Source organism: Pelodiscus sinensis, chromosome 2 (genome assembly GCF_052426305.1).
Source record: "Pelodiscus sinensis isolate ZL-2025 chromosome 2, ASM5242630v1, whole genome shotgun sequence".
Classification (NCBI taxonomy): domain Eukaryota; kingdom Metazoa; phylum Chordata; order Testudines; family Trionychidae; genus Pelodiscus; species Pelodiscus sinensis.
This window is the reverse complement of record NC_143053.1, coordinates 209593490-209615161: the sequence shown is the minus strand read 5'-3', so window position 1 is coordinate 209615161 and position 21672 is coordinate 209593490. Positions and strand designations below refer to the sequence as shown.

Below are 21672 nucleotides of genomic sequence, written 5' to 3'. Positions count from 1 at the left end.
TTAAGATTAGATCACAGCGGAGAAAGTCATGACTTAAGCATATGTTTAATCATTCATGGTTTAAGCACAGAAGGAGGGATGCTTCTCTGAATCTACTTTAACTGCTCATCTCCACAAGCTGGAAGAGACAACATCCTGCCTTAGTAGGAACCCCTAATGGGTGGTGGAAGAAGGGAAGTGGTATGGTTGTACATTAGTGGCAAAACATGACCCCTAACTTGTTTTTCCTTTGATATCACTGCAGTTATTAGCTTATTAGGATTTTAAAAACCTACTAGTGATTTTTGTGTCTAGGAGAGAGACTATTTTATGCTTGATTTAGATAAAATAGGGAGTAACTGGTTAGAATTTAAAAGTGGACGGCAGCTTGGGTGAAAGAGACTATAAGGTGACAAGTATCAGAAGGGTAGCCATACTAGTCTGTCCCCTCAAAAATAATGAGGAGTCCCGTGTCACCTTAAAGACTAACCAATTTATCTGAACATACACTTTCATGGGCCCAAACCCACTTCATTAGATGAGATGGCCGAGTTCAGGATAAGCCCATTACTCAATAAGGGTATGTCTACACTACAGCGCTGTTTCGAATTAACTTATTTTGAATTAGTTAATTCAAAATAAGCTAATTCGAAATAACGCATCTAGACCCAAAAACTAATTTGAAATAGCGTGTTGCTATTTCGAAATAGCACGTCCACACTGATTGGACGCTGAATTGCATTTAAGGGCAGCTGAAACCGGCTCCAGCAGGGCATCAGGTCAGTAGTTGCTTTGTGTAGCTGCTGTCTGAGGCTATCTGAGGCTCGTGCTTAAAGGGACCTCCCTGGACAGCCGGTTCTCAGCTTTCCCGCTTGCTTGCCTACCTTGCCGAGGGACAGCAAAGTGTTTTCCTCTCCGCCTGCTTCAGTCACCCTCCTTTGGGACACCGCTGCAGTCGGCACCATGGAGCCAGAGCCGCCCCTGGCCACTCTGGTGCTCACGCTGAACGTGTTGCTGCAAGCCTGGCAGCAATTGCTGGAGGCTGCCTGGCACCTTCTGCTGCAGGCCAACCCCCTGGCCCTTCCCCTGACCCCCTGGGAGCCCTGGAGGAGCAGTGCCCGGACACCAGCATGCCCCGCCGCATCTGGCGTCTGGACACCAGCAGCGACTGGTGGGACCACATCATCCTGGAGCGCTGGGGAGACCAACAGTGGACCCAGAACTTCAGGATGAAGAAAGAGACCTTCCTGGTGCTCTGCGAGTGGCTCGCCCCTGCTCTGCAGTGACAGGACACACACATGAGGCCCGCCATTCCCCGCCACAAGTGGGTGGCCATCGCCCTCTGGAAGCTCTCCACGCCGGATAGCTACCAATCCGTCGGGAACCAGTTCAGCATGGGGAGATCCACCGTCAGAGTGGTGCTCATGCAGGTACAGCACTCACTGGCCACTGGGCCAAGACGGGGGGCTGCAAGGAGGAAGTAGGCTGCCCCAGGGATAACGGGGGGGAGGTGGTGTAAGTGCCCTCCCCAGGAGGGATCGGTCCATCCCAGCTGTGCTACAGACTGCCTGCGGTGGCCAGGATTGCAGTGGGGGTTGCTTCTGGGAGCGGGGCATGGGGCAGTGGCAGGGAAAGAACACTCCCAGCCGAATGGGCACCCCAATGACCCTCGGTTTTGTGTGTCTCTCTGCAGGTGGTGAAGGCCATCAACAGGGTGCTGCTCCGCAGAGTCGTCTGCCTCACCGACCTGGACGCGGTCATCCAGGGGTTCGGTGCCCTCAGCTTCCCCAACTGCAGCGGGGCAATCGACGGGATGCACATCCCCATCTGTGCCCCGGACCACCAGGCCTTCCTCTTCATCAACAGGAAGGGATACTTCTCGGTGATCCTGAAGGCCGTGTCTGACCACCTGGGAGTCACCAGCCTGGTCCTGAAGAACGGTGGAGGGCTGGGTGGCAGCCAGTGGCTGGCTCATGGTGTGCACAGGCACTGTGGCCAGAGTCTGCCCCTTTAAGGGCTCTAGGGAGGAGAGGAGAGGGGGTGGAGCAGACAAGTTTTCCTGGTTTGGCTCAGAGTGGCCACCAAGAGGAACTGGGAAGGGCTGAGGCCCCCTAATTTAAAGTAAGTATCTACACAGCACTTATTTCGAATTAGCTATTTCAAATTAGGAGTTATTCCTGGTAGAATGAGGTTTACCTAATTCAAAATAAGGGCTCCACTATTTTGAATTTCTTTCGAAAAACAGGCAGTCTCCGGGTTACGTACAAGACAGGGACTGTAGGTTTGTTCTTAAGTTGAATTTGTACGTAAGTCGGAACTGGCGTCCAGATTCAGCCACTGCTGAAACTGACCAGCGGCTGACTACAGGAAGCCTGAGATAGAGTTTCTCTGCCCCGGTCTTCCTGGAATCAGTTTCAACAGCAGCTTCCTGATCAGTTTCAACAGCAGCTGAATCTGGACGCCTGGGACAGAGCAGCTGGGGTGCTGCCGGGTAGGTCCCCGCAGCGCCACTCCTCAGCGCTACTGGACCAACCCAGCAGCACCCCAGCTGCTCTACCCCAGGTGTCCCCAAGTCAGCTGCTGCTGAAACTGATCAGCGGCTGATTCCAGGAAGCCCGGGGCAGAGAAACTCTGTCTCAGGCTTCCTGTAGTCAGCCACTGGTCAGTTTCAGCAGCGGCTGAATCAGGACGCCTGGGGCAGAGCAGCTGGGGTGCTGCTGGGTTGGTCCAGTAGCGCCGAGGAGTGGCGCTGCGGGACCACCTGGCAGCGCCCCAGCTGCTCTGCCCCAGGTGTCCGTGAGAAAAGCCTGGTCTGCTGGCGGGGGGGGGGAGGGGGCGCACAACTGTGCCCCCCCCCCCCAGCAGACCAGGGAGACGCGGGCGGCGGGACCGAGACGCGCCGCAGTCCCGCCACCCACGTCCTCCACGGTTTTGCTTCGTGTCTCCCTGGTCTGCTGGGGGAGCCCCCCCAGCAGACCAGGGAGACGCGGAGCAGCTTTTCTCGCTCTGGAGGACGCGGGTGGTGGGACCGCAGCGCGTCTGGGCGGTCCCACTGCCCGCGTCCTCCGGGGCGAGAAAAGCCCCATTCCTAAGTACGGATCCGACATAAGTTGAATCCATGTAACTCAGGGACTGCCTGTAGTGGTTTGTACGTGTAGACAGCTATTACAGTTAGCTGTAGTGTAGACATACGCTAAGGGAGTAATGATAATACAGGTTGAACCTCTCTACACTGGCACTCTGTGGCCCAGCAACATATGTGGTCCGGCATGATTTTATTTAGCCAAATGTCCACTTACTATGGGTAAGGTCAAGTTTCCCACAGTCCCATAAAGTTTGTTTATAGCAACTAGTGCCTCTCAGTGTTGTGTTGATATTTAGCTTTAATTTACCCCTAAATCTCTCTAATAGTTCAGTAAGCAGTGGAAGTGTTGGTAATGCTCCTACATAATATGAACCTCTCATAGTTTGAGAAATTATCTCATTCAACACTGGTCAGATCCTGGTGTTGGGCTAGAGAGATTCAACCTGTAATAGAAAATGTGAAAATGGCAGAAGTGATAATACAACTTTTTTGCTTCAGTTTTCACCAAATATTAACAGAGACGCGACATCTAACTTACTGAACACCAGTGAAAATGTGATAGGATCTGAGTCTAAATGAAGGAAAGATCAGAGGCCTCAAGTTGGAAGGGTCTGATGAAACACATTCTAGAATACCAAAGAAGCTGACTGAGGAGATATCTGAGACATTAATGATTCCAGAAGCCTGAAAGAGGGGAAATATAGGGCTAATGTATAAGGGGAATAAGGGCAACCTAGGGAATTAAACACCAGTCAGCTCAACTTTAGTGTGTACCTGGAAAGATAATGGAACAAATAATAAGATAATAAAATATGCAATGATCAACTTGGATTTGTCAAGAACAAATGAGGGATGCAAAATCCTGGTTAATCAGTTATCCGGTCAAACCATTTAACCGGTTTAAATGTTTAACTGGCTCACCAACTAAAAGCAGGATCCAGGGTGAAGGCCAGTCCAGCCTGCTGGAGCAGTCCCCAGTCCACCGGGCTCCCACCTCCTGCCTCATGCTGGGGCTGGCTATCAGCTCCCAGCACCTGATGCCAGCTCCTACCTCCTGCCCGAGCAGCTCGTCTCCGTGGTAGTTGCTTATGCTCCCCTCGGGCAGAAGCTGCTCTGGACATTGGAGCAGCCCCTGCCTACAGAGTGCCTGTGCCTCCTGCAAACAGATGCTGTTCTGCTGGAGAAGCTCCTGACTGTGAGGAGCCCAGGTGCCCCTCAGACAGGGGTTGCTCATAGTAGCACCTGGTTGCGGGGCACCCAGACCTGCTGCAGACAGAGGCTTCTGCAGAGGAGAGCAGCTCCTGTCTGCAGCAGGCTCTCTGTGAGGCTGGAGCAGCCCACCAGTTACTGATTAATGTTTCACATCCCTCCAACAAATCAAATAATGCAAACCCATTAACTTCCTTGGGGTAACAAACTTATGGATATTGGGGCAACAGTCACTGTGGTATATCTGGACTTTAGTAAGAATTCTGATACTGTCTTGCATGACCTTAAAAAAATAGGGAACTATTGTTGTGATGGAGCTACTAGAAGGTGGATGCCTAATTCACAGGAGAACCATTTCAGAGAGGAGTTATCAGTGGTTCACAGTCAAACTGGAAGGCCATATTGAGTAGGGTCTCACAGGGATTGTCTGGTTCTGTTCTATATGTATATAAGGCTAGGTCTATGCTAGAGGCTAAGCATGAATTAAGGTACTCAACTCCAGTAACGTTAATTATGTAGCTGGAGTCAAACTATCTTAAATCACATTTGGGAGCCGTCCACACAGTGGGAAGTCAACGGGAGCACACTCTCCCTTTGACTTCCCTTACTCCTCGGAGGAGCAGGACTATCAGTGCTGACAGGAGCACGCTCTCAGTTTGAATTAGCGTGTCTTCATTAGACCCACTAATTCAAACCCCGGAAAATCGACTGTGTCTAGTCTAGTGTAGACAAGCCCTTAATGATTTAGATAATGGCATAGAGAGTACACTTAAAGTTTGTGGATGATACCTAGCTGGGAGTGGATTATGAGTGCTTTGGAAGGAAGGATTAAAATTCAAAATGATCTGGACAAACTGAAGAAATGGTCTGAAGTAAATAGGATGAAATTCAAACAGGAAAAATGCAAAGTACTCCACCACTTCAGAAGGAGCAATCAATTGTGCACACAGAAAATGGAAAATAACTGCTTAGGTAGAAATACTGCAAAAAAGAGTTCAGGCAGTTATAGTGGATCACAAGTTAAATACGAGTCAAAAGAGAAACACTGTTGCAAAAAAGAAAGCAAATGTAATTCTGGGGAGAGAGGCCTGATAACACTTTGCAAGGGCACAAAAGTTAGTTTCAAGGAAAAGAGTGAAAAACTGTTCTAGTTAATCTCTGAGACCAAGACAAGAAGCAACGGGGTTAAATTATGTCAACGGAGATTTAGGTGGACATCAGGAAAAATTTCCTGTCGGGGTAGTTAAGCACTGGAATAAATTGCCTAGGGAAGTTGTAGAATCTCCATCATTAGAGATTTTTAAAGAGCTGTTTAGACAAATACCTGTCAGGAATGGTCTAGTTTTAGCACGGTCTTGAGTGCAAGAGACTACACCAAATGACCTCTCAAGGTAGCTCCTACATTTCTATTATGTGCATTAAAAAGATTAATATTTACTTTAAAAGAGAAAAATGATATAAAGCCATCCTGTGTCATAACAAAATTTAGGGCCATCAAGTGATTAAAAAAATTAATTATGATTAATCGTGTGATTAATCGTGTGTGCTGCCCCCTTGAAACGCTGCGGCGAGGCTTCAAAGGGGCAGTACTGCAGAAGGCTGGGGTTAGCTGGAGTTCTCAGCTGACCCCAGGCTTAGTTCAGCTGCCTCTTTGAAATGTAGCAGCAACATTTCAAATAGGCAGCATCGCAGGAGCCCAGAATCAGTTGGAGTCCCAAGCTGACCCTGGATCCGTGCAGTGCTGCCTCTTGGAAAAGCCACCCCTGCGTTTCCAAGGGGCAGCACCATGGGAGCCTGGGGTCAGTTGGAGTCCCCAGCTGACCTTGGGCTCTGTGCAGTGCTGCTCCTTGAAACGCTAGAGCGGCACTTCGAAGGGGCAGCGCAGCATTGATACCTGTGATTAATATGTTAATTTTTTAAACACATTAATCCTGCCCTGAACTAATTGCAGGCATTATGCAGATAAATTGTCAGCCCTAACAAAATTAAATAATGAACTAATAACAATAACAGTATTTCAGGGCAGAAGCCAACCATTATCTGTCTGGAGATGGAAAGAAATGTCTTCTATCATACGGTTGTTCAATAACTGTCCACTAAGGAGACTGCACCTGCCTCTGAAGAATATGGTACTGGCCACTGTCAGACACAGAATATTGAACAAGAAGGACTCTGATCTCATCCAACTTAATGCTTTAGCTAGATACAAACACAAGTGATTGGTTTGCAATATAAAGACATTCTGACTAGATGACCTAATCTTGTCCTTTCTGGCCTTAAACTCCATTTTTTCCTCTTATGTTGTCATTTGTGGGTTTTTTAATCTCTGTATTTTTTCACAATGCAGCAATAGCCTATCTGGTAATGACAAATACAAAGGAAAACAGCTCCAGCATCTGCATTATGCTTTGAGAAACCTCCACCGTATAAAGTGATGTAAAATATGCAGATACATGTGGTATTTGAGGCCACAACAGCAGGTTTTAGTACGAGGTCAAGACTTATGCAAAAACAAGCCTCAGTGTGTGCTTCCTAATTACAGCTAATTTATGGGGAGGATTATGGCAAGGTGAAAAAACCCATATATTGCAGCCTGACATGGCACACACAGAGAGATGTATATTGTATATATTAAATCTGGATATGCGTAACATCTATGAGATGTGTAAGGTCACGGCATGATGTCTTTTACTGTCATTTTAGATTTTCAGATACACGTTTCCCTGAGTTTTTTGTTATACAGAGAAGATGAGCTGGAAAGCAACAACTGAGGTACTGCCAGGCTCATAGAAAGGAAACTTAAATTATTACTCCCTTCAAGCCAAATGAAGAGAATGATTCCAGAGACACAAACAGTTGTGGAACATCTCATACTACGCACACAACTTTTTGTCTCTCTCAGTAGATTTAAACAAATCCAGCCCCATCTTCCATAGACACCTAAGATCCTCTAACAGCATAACTGGTATGGTTCAGCTTCTTATGCTGCTGGATGTAGGCCTGGAAAAGATGATGCACCCAAGAGTATGCTGATTGTGCACCCTGGCCAGATTCACAGTTCCAGCAGACATTTGCTCAGTACAGGAATGGGCAAGATGGGGAGGAAGAGTTTTATTGTGTCTTTGCGTTTCCTCATTCTCAGTGTAGCCTGCAGCATAATTTAGAGTACCTTCATGAATTTGTAACTTAAGCTTGGCTTATAACAACCCCAACAGGGCTATTCCTTCAGACAAAAATAGATAAAAGTAGCTCAAGTGAAGAAATACATTAGCTAATCCTATGCCTGAGACACAATCCCTACTTCTGGGGCTATGAAAGGGTCTAGGAAAAAAATGGCTGTGACGTGTATTTTCTAAGTGGTATTTTCTAGAGGCCAATTCCACTAACTTTATGGCCTCTTTATACCACATGAGTAGGTATAATGAAGAATTAAATACAGTGGAGAATTAAAACCCCTCAAGACGACACCTCTGGTTCCACGATAGTTGAAAGCACGATGCAGCCCAGACCAATATTGCAAAGTGAGTTAAATTCAGGTTTCCTGAATGTTAAAATAATATACCTTTATTCATAACCAGAGAGGGAGAGAGAGCTCACAAATGAAGGAGTAATAAGAAGCCAATTCGGGCCTTGATCCAAAAAGGTAGCTGCACATCCTTACCTTAGTTTAAGTACATAAGTACTTCCATTAATTTCAATGGGATTACTTGCATGCTTGACCTTCAACCAAGCTTAAGTACCATGCTGAATCAGAGAAAAGCACTGATGCTAGTTTGAAGGACTGCAATATTATTTGATTTTATTATAACTGGATTTCATGGTTATAGTCAGATTTGCAGGATCTTATAACTGAACTATCCAAGACTAGCTGCAGTGTGCTTTTAGTCAAGTGTCCACATCTATCAACTCTGTGCTAACAGCTCAGCACAACCAAAGTTTGGCCATTTTCAGTGATTGATTTAAAGCTCACTTGCTCATTCAGGCCTGTCATCATGTAGTTGACTATGAACATTGTAAGGGGTTTGGGAATGATTTTACTAACTCATCTATAGGTCTTAAATGCAAGCTGCTCATACACTATGGCTATAGGTACCATTTAATATAGGTATGGACAAAAAGATATATGTCTATGTAGGTCTGTTGTCTAGCTAGTCTAGTATTCCATCTAACACTGCCAGTACCAGATGCTTTAGGGAAAGGTGCAAGAAGTCTTTCAGTGGGACATCAATGTTTCCACTTACATGAATACCATCAGTAAATATTTTTAGGAACAGGTCTTAGTGTAAGACAACATGAATATTATATATATAGTACAGATAATGCACTTAAAAGATAACTTATTAATGTTCAGATTACACTGTTTTATCAGCATCATTAAAGATAGCAAAGAACAATCATAAATTTGTGTCTTGGTCATCTAATACTTTTCCAGTGTGAAGAGTCTTGTCTTTAGACATAATGATGCAATCAATTCTGGAAGCATAGCTAAACCTTTGTTGTGTATTTCTCAAGGTGAAAAGTCACTAATTATTTGACAAACAAGAAGTGACTAAAGGGTATAATGGATTTACTGTCAGGAAGATGAAAACTGATCTAATTTAAGTGAAGCCTAAAAGTTATAATCTGAACTGGTATGATTTAATCTGAGAAAAGGTGAACACTACACTTCAGCTATAGTAGTAAGGGTATTTCAATTCTGCAAGGTTACCTTTTATTCATAAATTATATTTTCTCTCTAAAGCCTTAATTCCTCAAACACATGGTTAACTTTAAGCATGAGTAATCCTATCCCTGTATAGCAAAGCATATGCTTAGTGCTTTGGGACCTGTTCCAGATCCCATTGTCTCCAGTCAGTGATGAATCGGGACCTTGCTGAATAGTATAGATTTACTCACGTGCTTAAATGCTTTGCTGAATCAGGGCCTAAAGTATGATCCTGGTTGGTTCTGATCACCAGCAGCTCACACTGGGATCAGATGGCCACTTTTTAAAAAGAAATGTAAGATTGTGGTAGAATTTTGGTAGAACATTACTTACTGTTTTGGGTTTTTTGTTTGGTTTAATATTGCACACCCTGACTCCGAATGGTAGCCAGCATTTCCTAAAGTCAGGTTTATATTTCTGTGCCATACAGTCAAGATTTGCAGTAGTGAAGGGTGGCAATATTTCTGTTTCCTTAATGCTAAATAAACAATTGAAAGCAAATATCTTGAGTTACAAATGAAAGCCACCAGTTAAGGAAAATTTCACATTGGGGGGCTGTTCTTAGATAATTGTCTTTTCAAAATCTCATTATTGTGATTTTTGAGATGTTGGAATGGAGGAAGAGAAAGAGATAATTTTCATTTTTCTAATTTTTAAACAGCATTTCTATTTTGTTGTGTAGATTGATCTATCTAGAGCAGCTACTTCTTCTCTGACCATTACAAATTGTCCCTTGTATTTCCAGCTGAGCTGGTCTGAAGATTAAGGTCAAAACTCTCAGCTCTGATCCATCTTCCTAATGTTTCTTGATTCCCTGGAGATTATCCTGCCAGAACTCTGCAGGAGTCTTGTGGGGGAGCCACGGGTGTTACATTACTTTCCCCTCTTCCTTCAGGTAAATCCTTATTTGTAGATGGCCAAGATGCTGCAGTGCAGAGATGTGTGTAAGCGAGGTCTGAATCAATGTGTTCATTACAGCCAGAAGGAATGGGAAAGAAATCCCGGGTGTGTTTAATGTAATGTTTTGCTCATTATAATCAACTTGGCTGGTGTAGGGTCACAAATTGTATTAATACTAATTGCAATGTTTGTAATTATTGGGGGAATGTAAAAGAAGAAAGTCTGTGCTTAACCTGGCAGATACTCCCAGTTTAAAGAATGACATTCTGGATGTGTGCATGTAAATACAGTTCACTCAGTTTGCTTATGTCTGCTAGATATTCAACTGCTACAATAGTGTTTTGCCCATTGTAACCAATTGGCTGTTGTGGGGTCACAAATTCTGTTAATACTAAATGCAGGAATTGTGAGATAGGATATATGCTTGCAGTTACTGTGGGAATGCAGGAAAGTCAGACTGTGTTTAACTTAATCCAAAAGGAGAGATTCTGTCAGTGTAAATACACTTGGATGGACAGAGGCTCAACTTCCAGAGCCCTATGAGATTAAGCTCGGGAGGGAGGACACACAAATGATTATTATTATGAACAATAACAACTTTAACTATGGATATGGAAAAGTGATTTATCTGTGATACCAACAAACTCTAATCCTGCAAACACTTACTCCTATGCTTAAGTGTTTGCAGGATACTGTTGTAAGTTATGAGTAATGTAGGATTGCAAAAGACCTGCAAATATCTTACACTGTGGTCTGTTTATGATAAATCATTTTTCGAGTTTAATGTAAATGCAGAATAGCAAAAAAAGCATGTACAATAAGAAATGACACACTTGTACAAACACAAGAACAAAGACTAACCAAAGCAAAGAAAAACACCAAATAATCATTTCATTAAAACTGAAAAAAACACATGTATTAAAAATTAACACTGCCAACTTTTTAAATTAAATATAATACACTTTATTTCGAAAGAAAAGATGCACTGTAGTAAGCTGTTCACTCTGATCATTGAATTATTTCAACATTGTAAAGTCAATTAACAATTCAGACCAAATACTGACTGCTGAAGTATGCAACCTTACCTTCACCTGCATATGCCAGAATAGAGCGGGATCGCATCTGTTTTCCTTCTGTGGTTTTGCCTGAGCAGGTGTGAGAGCAGGAGGACCATCCAGACCACATGCTGAGCACACAATCCTTTGGGCATGGAACTTCACAGACAATGGGAATTGGATAGATAGCATCTCTACACAGCTGTCTGTCAACCTCTTCTCCTGGGAAAGAAAAGGCCAGTAGCAGTCTATCATTGTTAAATTAACTTAAAATGAGCTATCTAGCCCAGATGGGCACACAAATAAATTAGATTCTGTTGTAGTGTAAAACCAAAGTAAATAAATTACTCATCAGAATGACTGTCTTCTATGGCCTGATATTAAAAGAACATGCTACAATTCTCAGATGTACTTATGTAGCAGAATTTGAACTCTGCTGAAGTGAACTTCGATATGGGTGGCTTTTGTTATCTTCTCACTTGTCACAGCTACTGTAAATAAATTGTGAGTATGTGATACACATGAATAAAATATGGTATATACTCAAATAATTTAAGTATAACTGAGACAGGCAAGTGAACAAGCTGAGTTTGCAGGGATTTCAGGAAAAAAATAATTTTCAGTTCATGGATTTTTTTTCAGCCGCTAGATTTTAATATCCACAACTGAAAAGAAGAAAAGCAAAACAAAAATCTTTCCATTTTAGTTGAGTGTCAAAATGTGTAAAGTGTTTCCAGGCCCGTACGCAGAAATTTCTGGGGGGGGAAAGAGTGCTTTTTTTGGTAAATATGGACTGCAAGGGAGTAAATGCACCCCCAAGTAAGCAGGGAAATCAGCCCCAGCCTTCTCCCAGCTGGTCAGAGCATGGGAGAGGGAAGCTCAGGCAGCGTACTGACTCCTGCCTTTCCCTTGCCGGCCAGAGCATGCTTACTTGGGGGACCCTAAGGGGTGCTTTTGCATCCTTCATATCCTCCCCCCTTCATACAAGCCTGCTTCAGCAGGCTGGGAACAAAGTTCCTTATTTGGTTCTAAGAGTTCTTTGTTAATTAGCAGGGCCAACATCTGTCTTTGGCTACACCACAAACATATATAGTATTTTGGGGTTCTCTTGGGTCAAGCTGAAGTGCACATCTAATTATATAGGAAGAGAGTCACTAACAGAACATATTTCAAGGAAATAGAGAGTAGAGCTCCACTAGGAGGATTACATTTAATGTCGGGAAGGAAATGAAGTGCTCCAGTTAAAATTAAGTATCTAAAATTACAGAATGGACAAAACACTAGCTATTTACTTTACAATAAGGAACACAGCAAAAAATAACTGGGCCGAAAATCTAGCTAGAATGATCCTATTCTAGATCCATGGTCTTTATCTGTACTTTTATGTAAGATTTGTAAATAAAACCTTCTTCCAGTGAACTTGAGAAGAAGGGGCTTCCTGGTACAGCCCTGTATGCTAAACCAGCTATTGAGAAAAAGTCCAACCTTACCACTGAGGAAAAAGCAGAAGCTATAGGGGCAAAGGACAGTACAGAGGGGTCTTAATGGATGGAAGATCCTGGCTTCATAGTGCGGTAAAGAATGAAGTCCAGGGGAAAGGTACATGAATGGTATCAAATGAGTAAAAAAATTACCAAAACATTTCACTAGTGGTAACAGAAGCATATTTCTCCTGAGGGGAAATCCTCATATTAAACATCACAGGAAAACCAGGAGTTAAGCAGTATGGGACCAATATGGCTATGTCTACACAGCAGCGTTATTTTGGAATCTACACATCAAGCCCATTATTTTGAAATAAATTCGAAACAACAGGCTTCTTACTCCGACTTCTGTAAGCCTCATTTCATGAGAAATGGGGGAAGAGTATTCTATTTTGAAATAACTGCTGTGTAGAGTGTGCCAAAAGTTGAAATAAGCTATTTTTACTTAAGCTGTGCAATTAGCATAGCTCAAGTTGCGTGGCTTATTTTGAGTTTTGCCCTGCTGTATAGCCATGCCCTATGAGTCCTCTAAAGGCATGGCCTTGTCACCATAACATGCATGTATCAAAGAACCAGAACCTAGTTACAGAAACCACTTTCAATAATTCTGGGGACTAGACTGGACAACCCGCAATTCCAGAGTGTCGGATTTCGGAGGTTTCTTTCACCATTTATAACCCTGTACTGATATGGAAAGATCAGCCTCAATGTCACTTTAACACAGTGGTCCCCAACGCGGTGCCCGCCGGGCCATTTCTGTGCACCCGCCGAGTGATCGGGACCAGCCCCGCCACCAGGCACATGGCACAAGGGCGCTACCAGCCTCTGGGTGCATTGGCAGCGTTGGCCCCGGGCGCACAGCACATGGTCAGTGCCGGCCCCAGGCACGTTGCGGTTAGGTGGCCTCACCCCCGGGTGTGCGTCACAAGGTCTGTGCCAGTCCTGGCCCTGGGTGTGCAGCGTATGGGCGGTACCAGCCCAGATGCGCAGCACAGGGGCGGCACCAGCCCCGGGCACGCAGCACATGGGAGGCCCCACCCCTGGGTGAGCGGTGTTAAAAATAAAAAGCACACCAAGTATGGTAAAGTTCAAGCAAGGCAGGTGAAAAGAAAATTAAAATATTGGAAATGCCTACAGATTTGGGACAAACCTGAATTAGAACAATCAACATTCACCTTTAAAGACCTTGTCTTAAATACAGTCACTTTTCAGTTTAATTTTCAATGGGTAATTGTATAGATTACAAAAACAATCAATACACAATGTGAAATAATTGACAGCTACAATTTCCTAGCTTTCATACCAGTAACTATTTAGATTCCTCCCAAATTCTCCAGATGAGGAAAAATCCTGTAGGTATAGTACCTAAAATCCTGGCTTTATAATTACAATTAGATTTTTCACATACCCAGGTGGCATAACAAGACCAACCAAACAGTTTATTGTAGACCTGGGGTGAGCAATGATTTCTGAATGGGGACCACCTCACAAATGTCTGAAGTAGTCACAGGCTGCCTGGAAGGGATGAGGCCTTGAGTGGAAGGGGAGGGGGCCAGGAGGCTTCCCTCACCCACAGACTCTAATTGGCCTGGGAGTGGGGGAGCATGTGAAGTCTTTGCCCCCATACCCCTGGCGCCTAGAAAGAACTGCCAGCTGGTTTGAATGGCTAGCAGTTCACTCTAGCACTGAGTGCCCCTAGCAGAAGGAGGAGACTTCATGTGCTGCTCCTGCCCCCAGGCCATTTAGAGCCTGGGGGCATGGGAATGTGCAAACTCTCTCACCCTCTGCCCCTGGCTGGGGCGTGCGGTGCCTAGAGAGAACTGCCAGCTGTTTTGAATAGCTGGCAGTTCAGTCTGACACCATGCGCTCTGGGTGGCGGGAGGAGTCTCAATTGGCCTGGGGGCATGGGAGTGGCAGGATGGCTGTGAGCCAGATCAACCAGCTTAGCGGGCTGGATCTGGCCCACAGACGCTGCCTTGCCCACCCTTGGTGTAAACCGTGGCCTTACACTAACTTTCCCCTGCAAAATGTACTGTTGCAATCAATAATGTTGAACAGGGCAAAGAGAGATACATTAAAATTGTGATAGAATGCATTGTAAAGAATAGAAGTTCATTATACTTTGCACATTCAACAAATGATTTCTGCCCAATAACAAACCAGACAGCTGCTAGAGATGGAAACACTTTGCCAGCTCATTTTCCTCCCATCTTACTCTGACATTCTCTGATGTACTGAATAAGAGCCTAGAATGAAAGAGACCTCACACTGAGACTGAAGGTTCATTTGTGAAGTCACCTTTTTTTCTTATATAGCATTGACGGAGGAAGGCTGTCACTCCCTCACAGTACATGTCTCTAATTAAAATCCATGCACTACAAGCAGAAGTTGACCCAATTTTTATTCTGGGAGGGGTAGTAGAGAAGTTAATCACTGGAAAACTAATCAAAATACATCACTGTAGACAGAACAAAAACTATTTACCTGAAATTTGTCATTATTTATAGTCCTCTTGGACATACTAGCCTTTTAAGGAGGAGTTTGGAAATAAAACAGAGCATGAAACAAAGTCTGAACTCTTGTTCTTTTTGCTCTTACCAACTCAATAATTTCCATGTAGTAAATATTTTTGGTTAGTATACAAAGAATTATAAAATCTTTTGTTTACTTCAGCAGCATTTACAAGCTCCGGACAACATTTGTTCCTATTTTTCTACCTCAAAATCTGAGAATCTAAGGCAGCTCTAATGTCAATAAAACAAAACTGGTGAGTCCTATTAACAATAGAAAAACTCTTCCTCTGTGAAACTCTTTTCTATTCCAGTTCTTGAATGAATACTAGTATGACATGGAATAAAATCTCTGTCTAAATGACATACACAGACAATTTTCAGCAATTTTGTGGATCTTTGACTAAAGTAGATATGTTCTATACACTATACCCTGATTGCCTTCTTGGTTTTTAGTGATAACTGGATGAGAAGTTAGTGGACATTATTTCTTGATATTTTTCCCATAAGTTGAAAATGAGTGACCTTGAAAATTTCTCCACAGTAATACATCAGAAACACAGTTTTGATACTATTCTGTACAAATAAAAGAAAGAAAAGGAAAAGTCACAACTGAACTCAAACAATACATGTCAAGTGGTATAGTTCTAATGGGAGTCCATTCCCAATTGTCAACATGACCTGGAGCATGGCAGGAGTTTCACCCAAATTAGTTTTACTAGCTAATAAGAAAATATCCATTTTAGTTTTCTTTACCAAAGGAATCATGCAAATCTCTTCAGGTTCATGTTATTGAATAACTCTCCTGAATTGATTTATCAACACAATTATTGTAAAATTGAGGATCTTTAAGGTGTAACATTATGTAGCTATTTGCAGAACAGTTATAGTGCTTTTGCAAGCACTAGTAGCAACAATAGTTCTTGCATTCTAATTTATTCTTAGGTGATGCTGTTAGCTGTGTGTACTAAATCAGTTGCTAATTCCCTAACCACAGGCCTCTCCCTCAATTGCTTACATTACGTAACATTTGCATTTAATTATGTCTCAATTAGTTGATAGTTAATATTCGTGAAGTCATTTTCTTTTAAGTAGAAATGGCACTGATTTGAATGAAGACCAATATTCACATGTTTCTCACATCTACTGGTGATGCTGAGGTCTAAGAATGTTTCTCTTAGGGTGCATCTACACAGCAGGGTTTAACTCGAAATATGCAATGCAAATTGAGCTATGTCATGTGCATAGTTTATTTTGAAACTACTTATTTTGAATTTGGGAGCATCTATGCAGCACTTATTTCTAAATAAAGCACTCTTCCTCTGACTTCTCTTACTCCTCGTACAATAAGGGTTACAGGAATCAGAATAATAAGTCCTCCAGCTTGACAATATTTCAACATTATTTCGAAATAACTGCCTGCTGTATAGATGCAGACTAAGTTATTTCAAAATAATACTAGTTATTTTGAAATAATGTTGCTATATAGACATACACTAAGGGTATGTCTACACTGCATGCTTATTTCGAAATAAGATATTCCGGAATAGTGATTCTGAAATAGCTTATTTTGAAATAGCTCGTCTACACTACAGGGAAGCCTCAAAATTAGTCCAAGGCAGGCTTCCCTAATGTAGATGTGCTACCTCGATTTAGAGCCCCAAGAGGCACAGGGGAGGAATAACTGAGAATAGCCCCGTGAGTTGTTATTTTGAAAGAGCAGCAACGGAATGTCTATATATACACCTTATTTTGGAATAGCTATTTCAGAATAGGCATTATTCCTCATAGAATGAGGTTTACAGATTTCAGAATAAGCCGTCTGCTATTTTGAAATTATTTCAAAGTAATGGAATGGCTGTGTAGATGCTTGCACTGTTATTTTGATACAACGCTAGTTATCTCAAAATAACGGTGCAGAGTAGATGTACCCTAATAGATTAAATTAAAAGATCGTTGTATTGATATCACTTGGTTAAATGGTTTATTTGCAACTTTATACTGATTCTTGTTTCAAAACAGAACTTAACACTGCTATTACAGTAGTCCTTTTAATAAAAGACAATAACACAAAAAATAAATATGAAACTAAGCCTCAATTTGCAAAATGCCGATTTAATAAAGTGAATAGAGATGCACATTTTTAAATTGGAGGTCTGCATACACAAACACACATGTAACTGCATCCAGTGTATCTTGTGCATACAGTTGCCATCACTGCCCACAGAAACCGGGAACTGCAAATAGAAATGGCCACTGAGTTACTTAACTTGCCCTTTATCTGTGCAAGTACTACACCACACGTACAACGGGGCATATGCAATTAGGCCTCCTACTATTTTAAAAATGTAACTGCAGAAAAACTTTTTTCTGTTTTAAATGTTCATAATTACAGTACAATACCTATTTTTCCTCATTTTTAAACAAATATTAATAAATACTGATTAAACTTCTCTAGTCTGGCACTCTCTGGTCCAGGAACATCTGTGGCCTGGCATGGTTTTAATTAGCTGGAACTCCACTGATCATGGGCGTGGCCAAATTTCTCGTAGTCCCACCAAGTTTGTTCACAGCCACCAGTCCTGGCTCTCAGTGTGCTGTGCTGTTATTTAGCTCTAATTTACCCCTAAATATAGTGAGTAGTCTTGTGGCACTTTAGAGACTAACAAAAATATACAGGATCATGAGCTCTCGTGGGTAAGACCCACTTCATCAGATGAGCTGGACATTGGTCTTACCCACAAAAGCTCATGATCCTATATATTTTAGTTATTTTCTAAGGTTTCACAAGACAACCGTTGTTTTTAAAGTTACAGACAAACACGGCCACTCCCTCAAATATCTTTTACCTCAAATATCTTCTCAGAGCCCATTAAACAGTAGTAATGCTATTAGACAATGTGGACCTCTCATGGTTCAGCAAATTCTCTGTTTCAGCACTGGTCAGGTCCCCAGGGTGCCAGACTGGAGAGGTTCAACTTGTTGAAGTTTTACTTGGTGTTGCTGGGGTCCTTAACTCAATTTTTCTTTTTTTGAAAATAAAATGAAAATGTACATGCTTCATTTAAATCATTGCTCTGGGGTGGAGCTGGGGACGAGGGGTTCAGTTTGCAGGTTGCCCTGGGAACAGAAGACTACTCCAGCCTTCTTTCACTGCAGCAACTTGGGACTAGGGGAGAAGAGCCTCTCCATGGCTGTTGCAGTTCCAGCAGGCACAGCTGGAGGAGGGATGTTCCAGGTTCACCTGCCCCCCCTACGCCCCTCAAGCAGGGAGAGGAATGGAGCAAACTGTTCATTTTCCCCTTGCTTTCTGGTGAAGGGGAACAGCCAGCACTTTCCCTGTATGAATCAGAGGGGGAGAAGCTTCAGCTCCCCTGCCCTCTCCAAAGGACATTTGTGGGGTCGGAGGCTCAAGGCTGGGGCAATCTTGGAAGGGGGAGGAGCGCACCCCCAGACAGCCCTTCCTGGTGACGCTATCTCTTTTCCATATGATTTTCTGAAAAGCAATCCCATTGAAGGCACATTCTATTTTCCTGGCACAACCAAAACTTTACCCTGTTTTAAGTTATGAGAAGAAGAAACTATACTAAATTTGGTGTCCCAGCTCTTACACTGTAAGAGAAGTTCTTGAACAACAGAGAGACAGACACACAGACAGACAAACTCTCTCAAATATATAGATGACTGTATAATACTTACCTTGGGCAACCTGAAAAGAATCAGACAAAGATCCCTTCCTCTTTAATTGATAGTGGATTTAGAGACCAAGCAGAAACAACTGGCAGGCAAAGATAGATGGAGCTCAAACCTACCAGATCTGGGTGCTTCCTAACTAAGGGAAGAAGTAGAGCTGAATATAGAAAATGTTTCACTAAACACACAAGTGTTTGTGGGCTGTTAAGATTTTCTTATTAGTTAGGATGCAGAGTTTGCAAAACCCAAGAATCCATAGAGAAATCTCTCTTTAACCCAGAGATACCTGGACCCTTTTTCTTACCTCCTGTCCTTCCACAGTAAACTTACTATTCTTACCTCAGTCCCAGATGATAACACAGCCTCTTTTTGCTAATCCCTTCACATCACTGCACATTAGCTGCTACAGAAGAGACTCAGAAGGTGTTATCCCTTCACAGATAGCAGAACAGAAATTTACAGAATCTGAAGGACAGTATGCCAGAGAGATTGACCACTGCATGGCTCCACTTTCTGGTTCCCTGTCTGGGAATCTGCAAAGATTTCTCTTCCAGAGAAACTCAGGAAGAGGGACATGGGTGGAGAGTAATGTAGTCAAGGGAAGAAGAGCCTTCCCAAAATTGCCTACACTGCCCAGACACCCAGGAGGGACTGGGGCCATGACACGTGGCAACTAGAGATGTTAGATATTAATAATAATGGTGTAATCACAAAAAATCTTAGTTGTTACACCATTATTTGATAGCCCTTGGAGGAAGCAGGGCTGGCAGCCAGTGTGCTCCTGTCTACATTCCAGGGGAGCCTCCTGCCTCCGAGCTGCTGTAGCAGAGGCAGGAGCACAGAGTGGCAGGGGAAAGCCGATCCATGAGGGGAGCCAATTTAAAAGCTTGCCGCAGCAGCAGCCCCTGTTTGTGGGGGGCCCGAGCTTCCCACAGACAAAGGCTGCACAACATCCTATGGAGCAATCCCCCCGCCTTCTCCCCAGTGCTGCTGCCTCTGTGAGGAGGTGCAGGCGGCTCTGTGGAGTTGGCCCCCCGCATGTATTGGCTCCCGCCTCTCCCCGCCCACACACTGGTTCCTCAGAGAGAGGCAGCAGTGTGTGTATGTGGGGGAGGGGGACAAGTGGCTTCGCAGGAGCAGATACGTACAGGCAGCCTGCTTGAAAGCTGGCTTCCCGTGTGTACCCAATCCCACCTGCCCACCACACCCTCTGTGCTGCTGCCTCTCCATCAGAGGCAGCAGTGCAGTGGTGGGGAAGGGGCAGGCTGCTCTGCAGGATCCATTGCTCATGCAGAGTTGATTTAAAAGCCAGATCCCCATGGGCACTGGCACCTGCCTCTACACTTCCCCTTGTTGCCTCTGATACAGAGGCAGCAAGGGGAGGGGGAGTGCATGTAGTCAATAGGATTAACCAATACAATCAGGCTTATCGGTTAATCATGTAATCAGCTACACATTGACATCCCTACTGGCAGCCCAGCTTTCCAGCTGCCAGGGAAGGCTGAGGCCATGATGGGCAGCAGCCCAGCTCCCTGGCAGCTGGGGAGCCTGGGGCAGCTCCGGTCAGATTCTCACTACGCATAATACTCACAGCAACAAACAACTCCAAAGAAAAATTCCTTCTCAGAAAGACGAAATCTTGAAAACAATAACATCAGGAACACATTTAAAACTCATGTTTCCTCATAAAATTGTTGAAAATTAGAGGACTGAATTTCAATATATACTAGCTAAACATGAACCCACACTTTGAGATACAATATTAATGCCTCCCATAATCCTATTGTAATGTTTGATAATGGGAGAAACATATGTATCTCCATTTATATTGCAGTCATCTATCAGCATTACAATGATGTAGATACAACCTCTGACTTGACACACAGGTATAAAAAAAGAAGAGAGGAATAGTATTTCCCCATCCATATCATTTTTAGATGTAAAATTCAGCGTCATCTGTCACATATCTAGGGAGGCCAGATGAAGCAAGAACAAAGAAGACAAGAAAAAATAATTTCCCATAAAAGTGTTAATTCAGAGGTGTATTTTAAAAATGCTGTGGACAGAGGGACCTAAATTTTCCCCTTGAAAATGCAAACACTTCATTCAGTCTTGAAATCTCTCTTCTGGTAGAAGAGGAAAATGCCCTATCCCCTCTCTCTTGTTACCAATGAGAACACCAGGACACATTTCCTGGTTTCCATTGTTAGTCTTTTTTATTTTTTACTAATTAACCCCATCTCTTATTTTTCACTGTGACATTCTAACTCTACTTCCACTCAGGCTGTAGTACATGAGGTAAAAACTAAATCCAGCCTTTGGAGATCATGGAGCTGTCTCAGAATAAAGAATGTTTCAGCTGTACTAACGTGCCATGATAACTGGCCTCTCTCTAGCTTATAAACTGGCACATGCTGAGTGACCATATCACACATGCTGAGGGCCCATTTTAGCACTGCTATCATGTGGCCTGATTCACTTACAATATAGCACAGTCAATTTAATAATTGGCATGGCTGGCTGACATGCCACCTGCATTAACTGAGAAAACACAGTGTAGATATTACAAAAGGAAAACTTAGAAAATAAAGGGAAAATTCCTCCTCTTATTCTGGATGTTACATTTACTGATCGTTTCACTTGTTCTGTTATCATCTAATAGTCACTGACACAAATATATACGGTAACATTTTATCAATAGAAAAGATTTAAGAGATGAATGAATTATTAGAGTGTAAACTGTTTAAAAGAAAACAAATATTAAAATGTTGCTTTGACTTTACCACAGTATTGTCCATAATACAAATTTATACCACAGTACATTTAATACAGCATCATTGTGAATGGTCTCCCAGAAAGTACCTACTGCACAACAACAGCACAATATTTCCTCTCGAATAGCAGCAGGTTTTTGCTGTACAGTTTGACAGAGATCTGGAACATTTTCAGGGTTGATTTGTTAATGCAGTCATATTGAGAATGATAAGAAGCAGTCAACACAAGTGTATTGATTATAACCAAGCACAGTTGCCTTTTACAATCAAATAAACCA

At 43.1% G+C, this 21672-nt stretch overlaps 1 protein-coding gene across 1 annotated transcript in view; it reads right to left on the bottom strand.

The window, feature by feature from the left end:
* THSD7A (thrombospondin type 1 domain containing 7A) overlaps positions 1-21672 on the bottom strand; it is a 540091-nt gene that overhangs the window by 138672 nt on the left and 379747 nt on the right. Inside the window, exon 11 of the mRNA XM_089776685.1 lies at positions 10964-11155. Coding sequence (XP_089632811.1) covers positions 10964-11155 — 192 coding nt within the window. The remainder of the gene's footprint in view (positions 1-10963; positions 11156-21672) is intronic.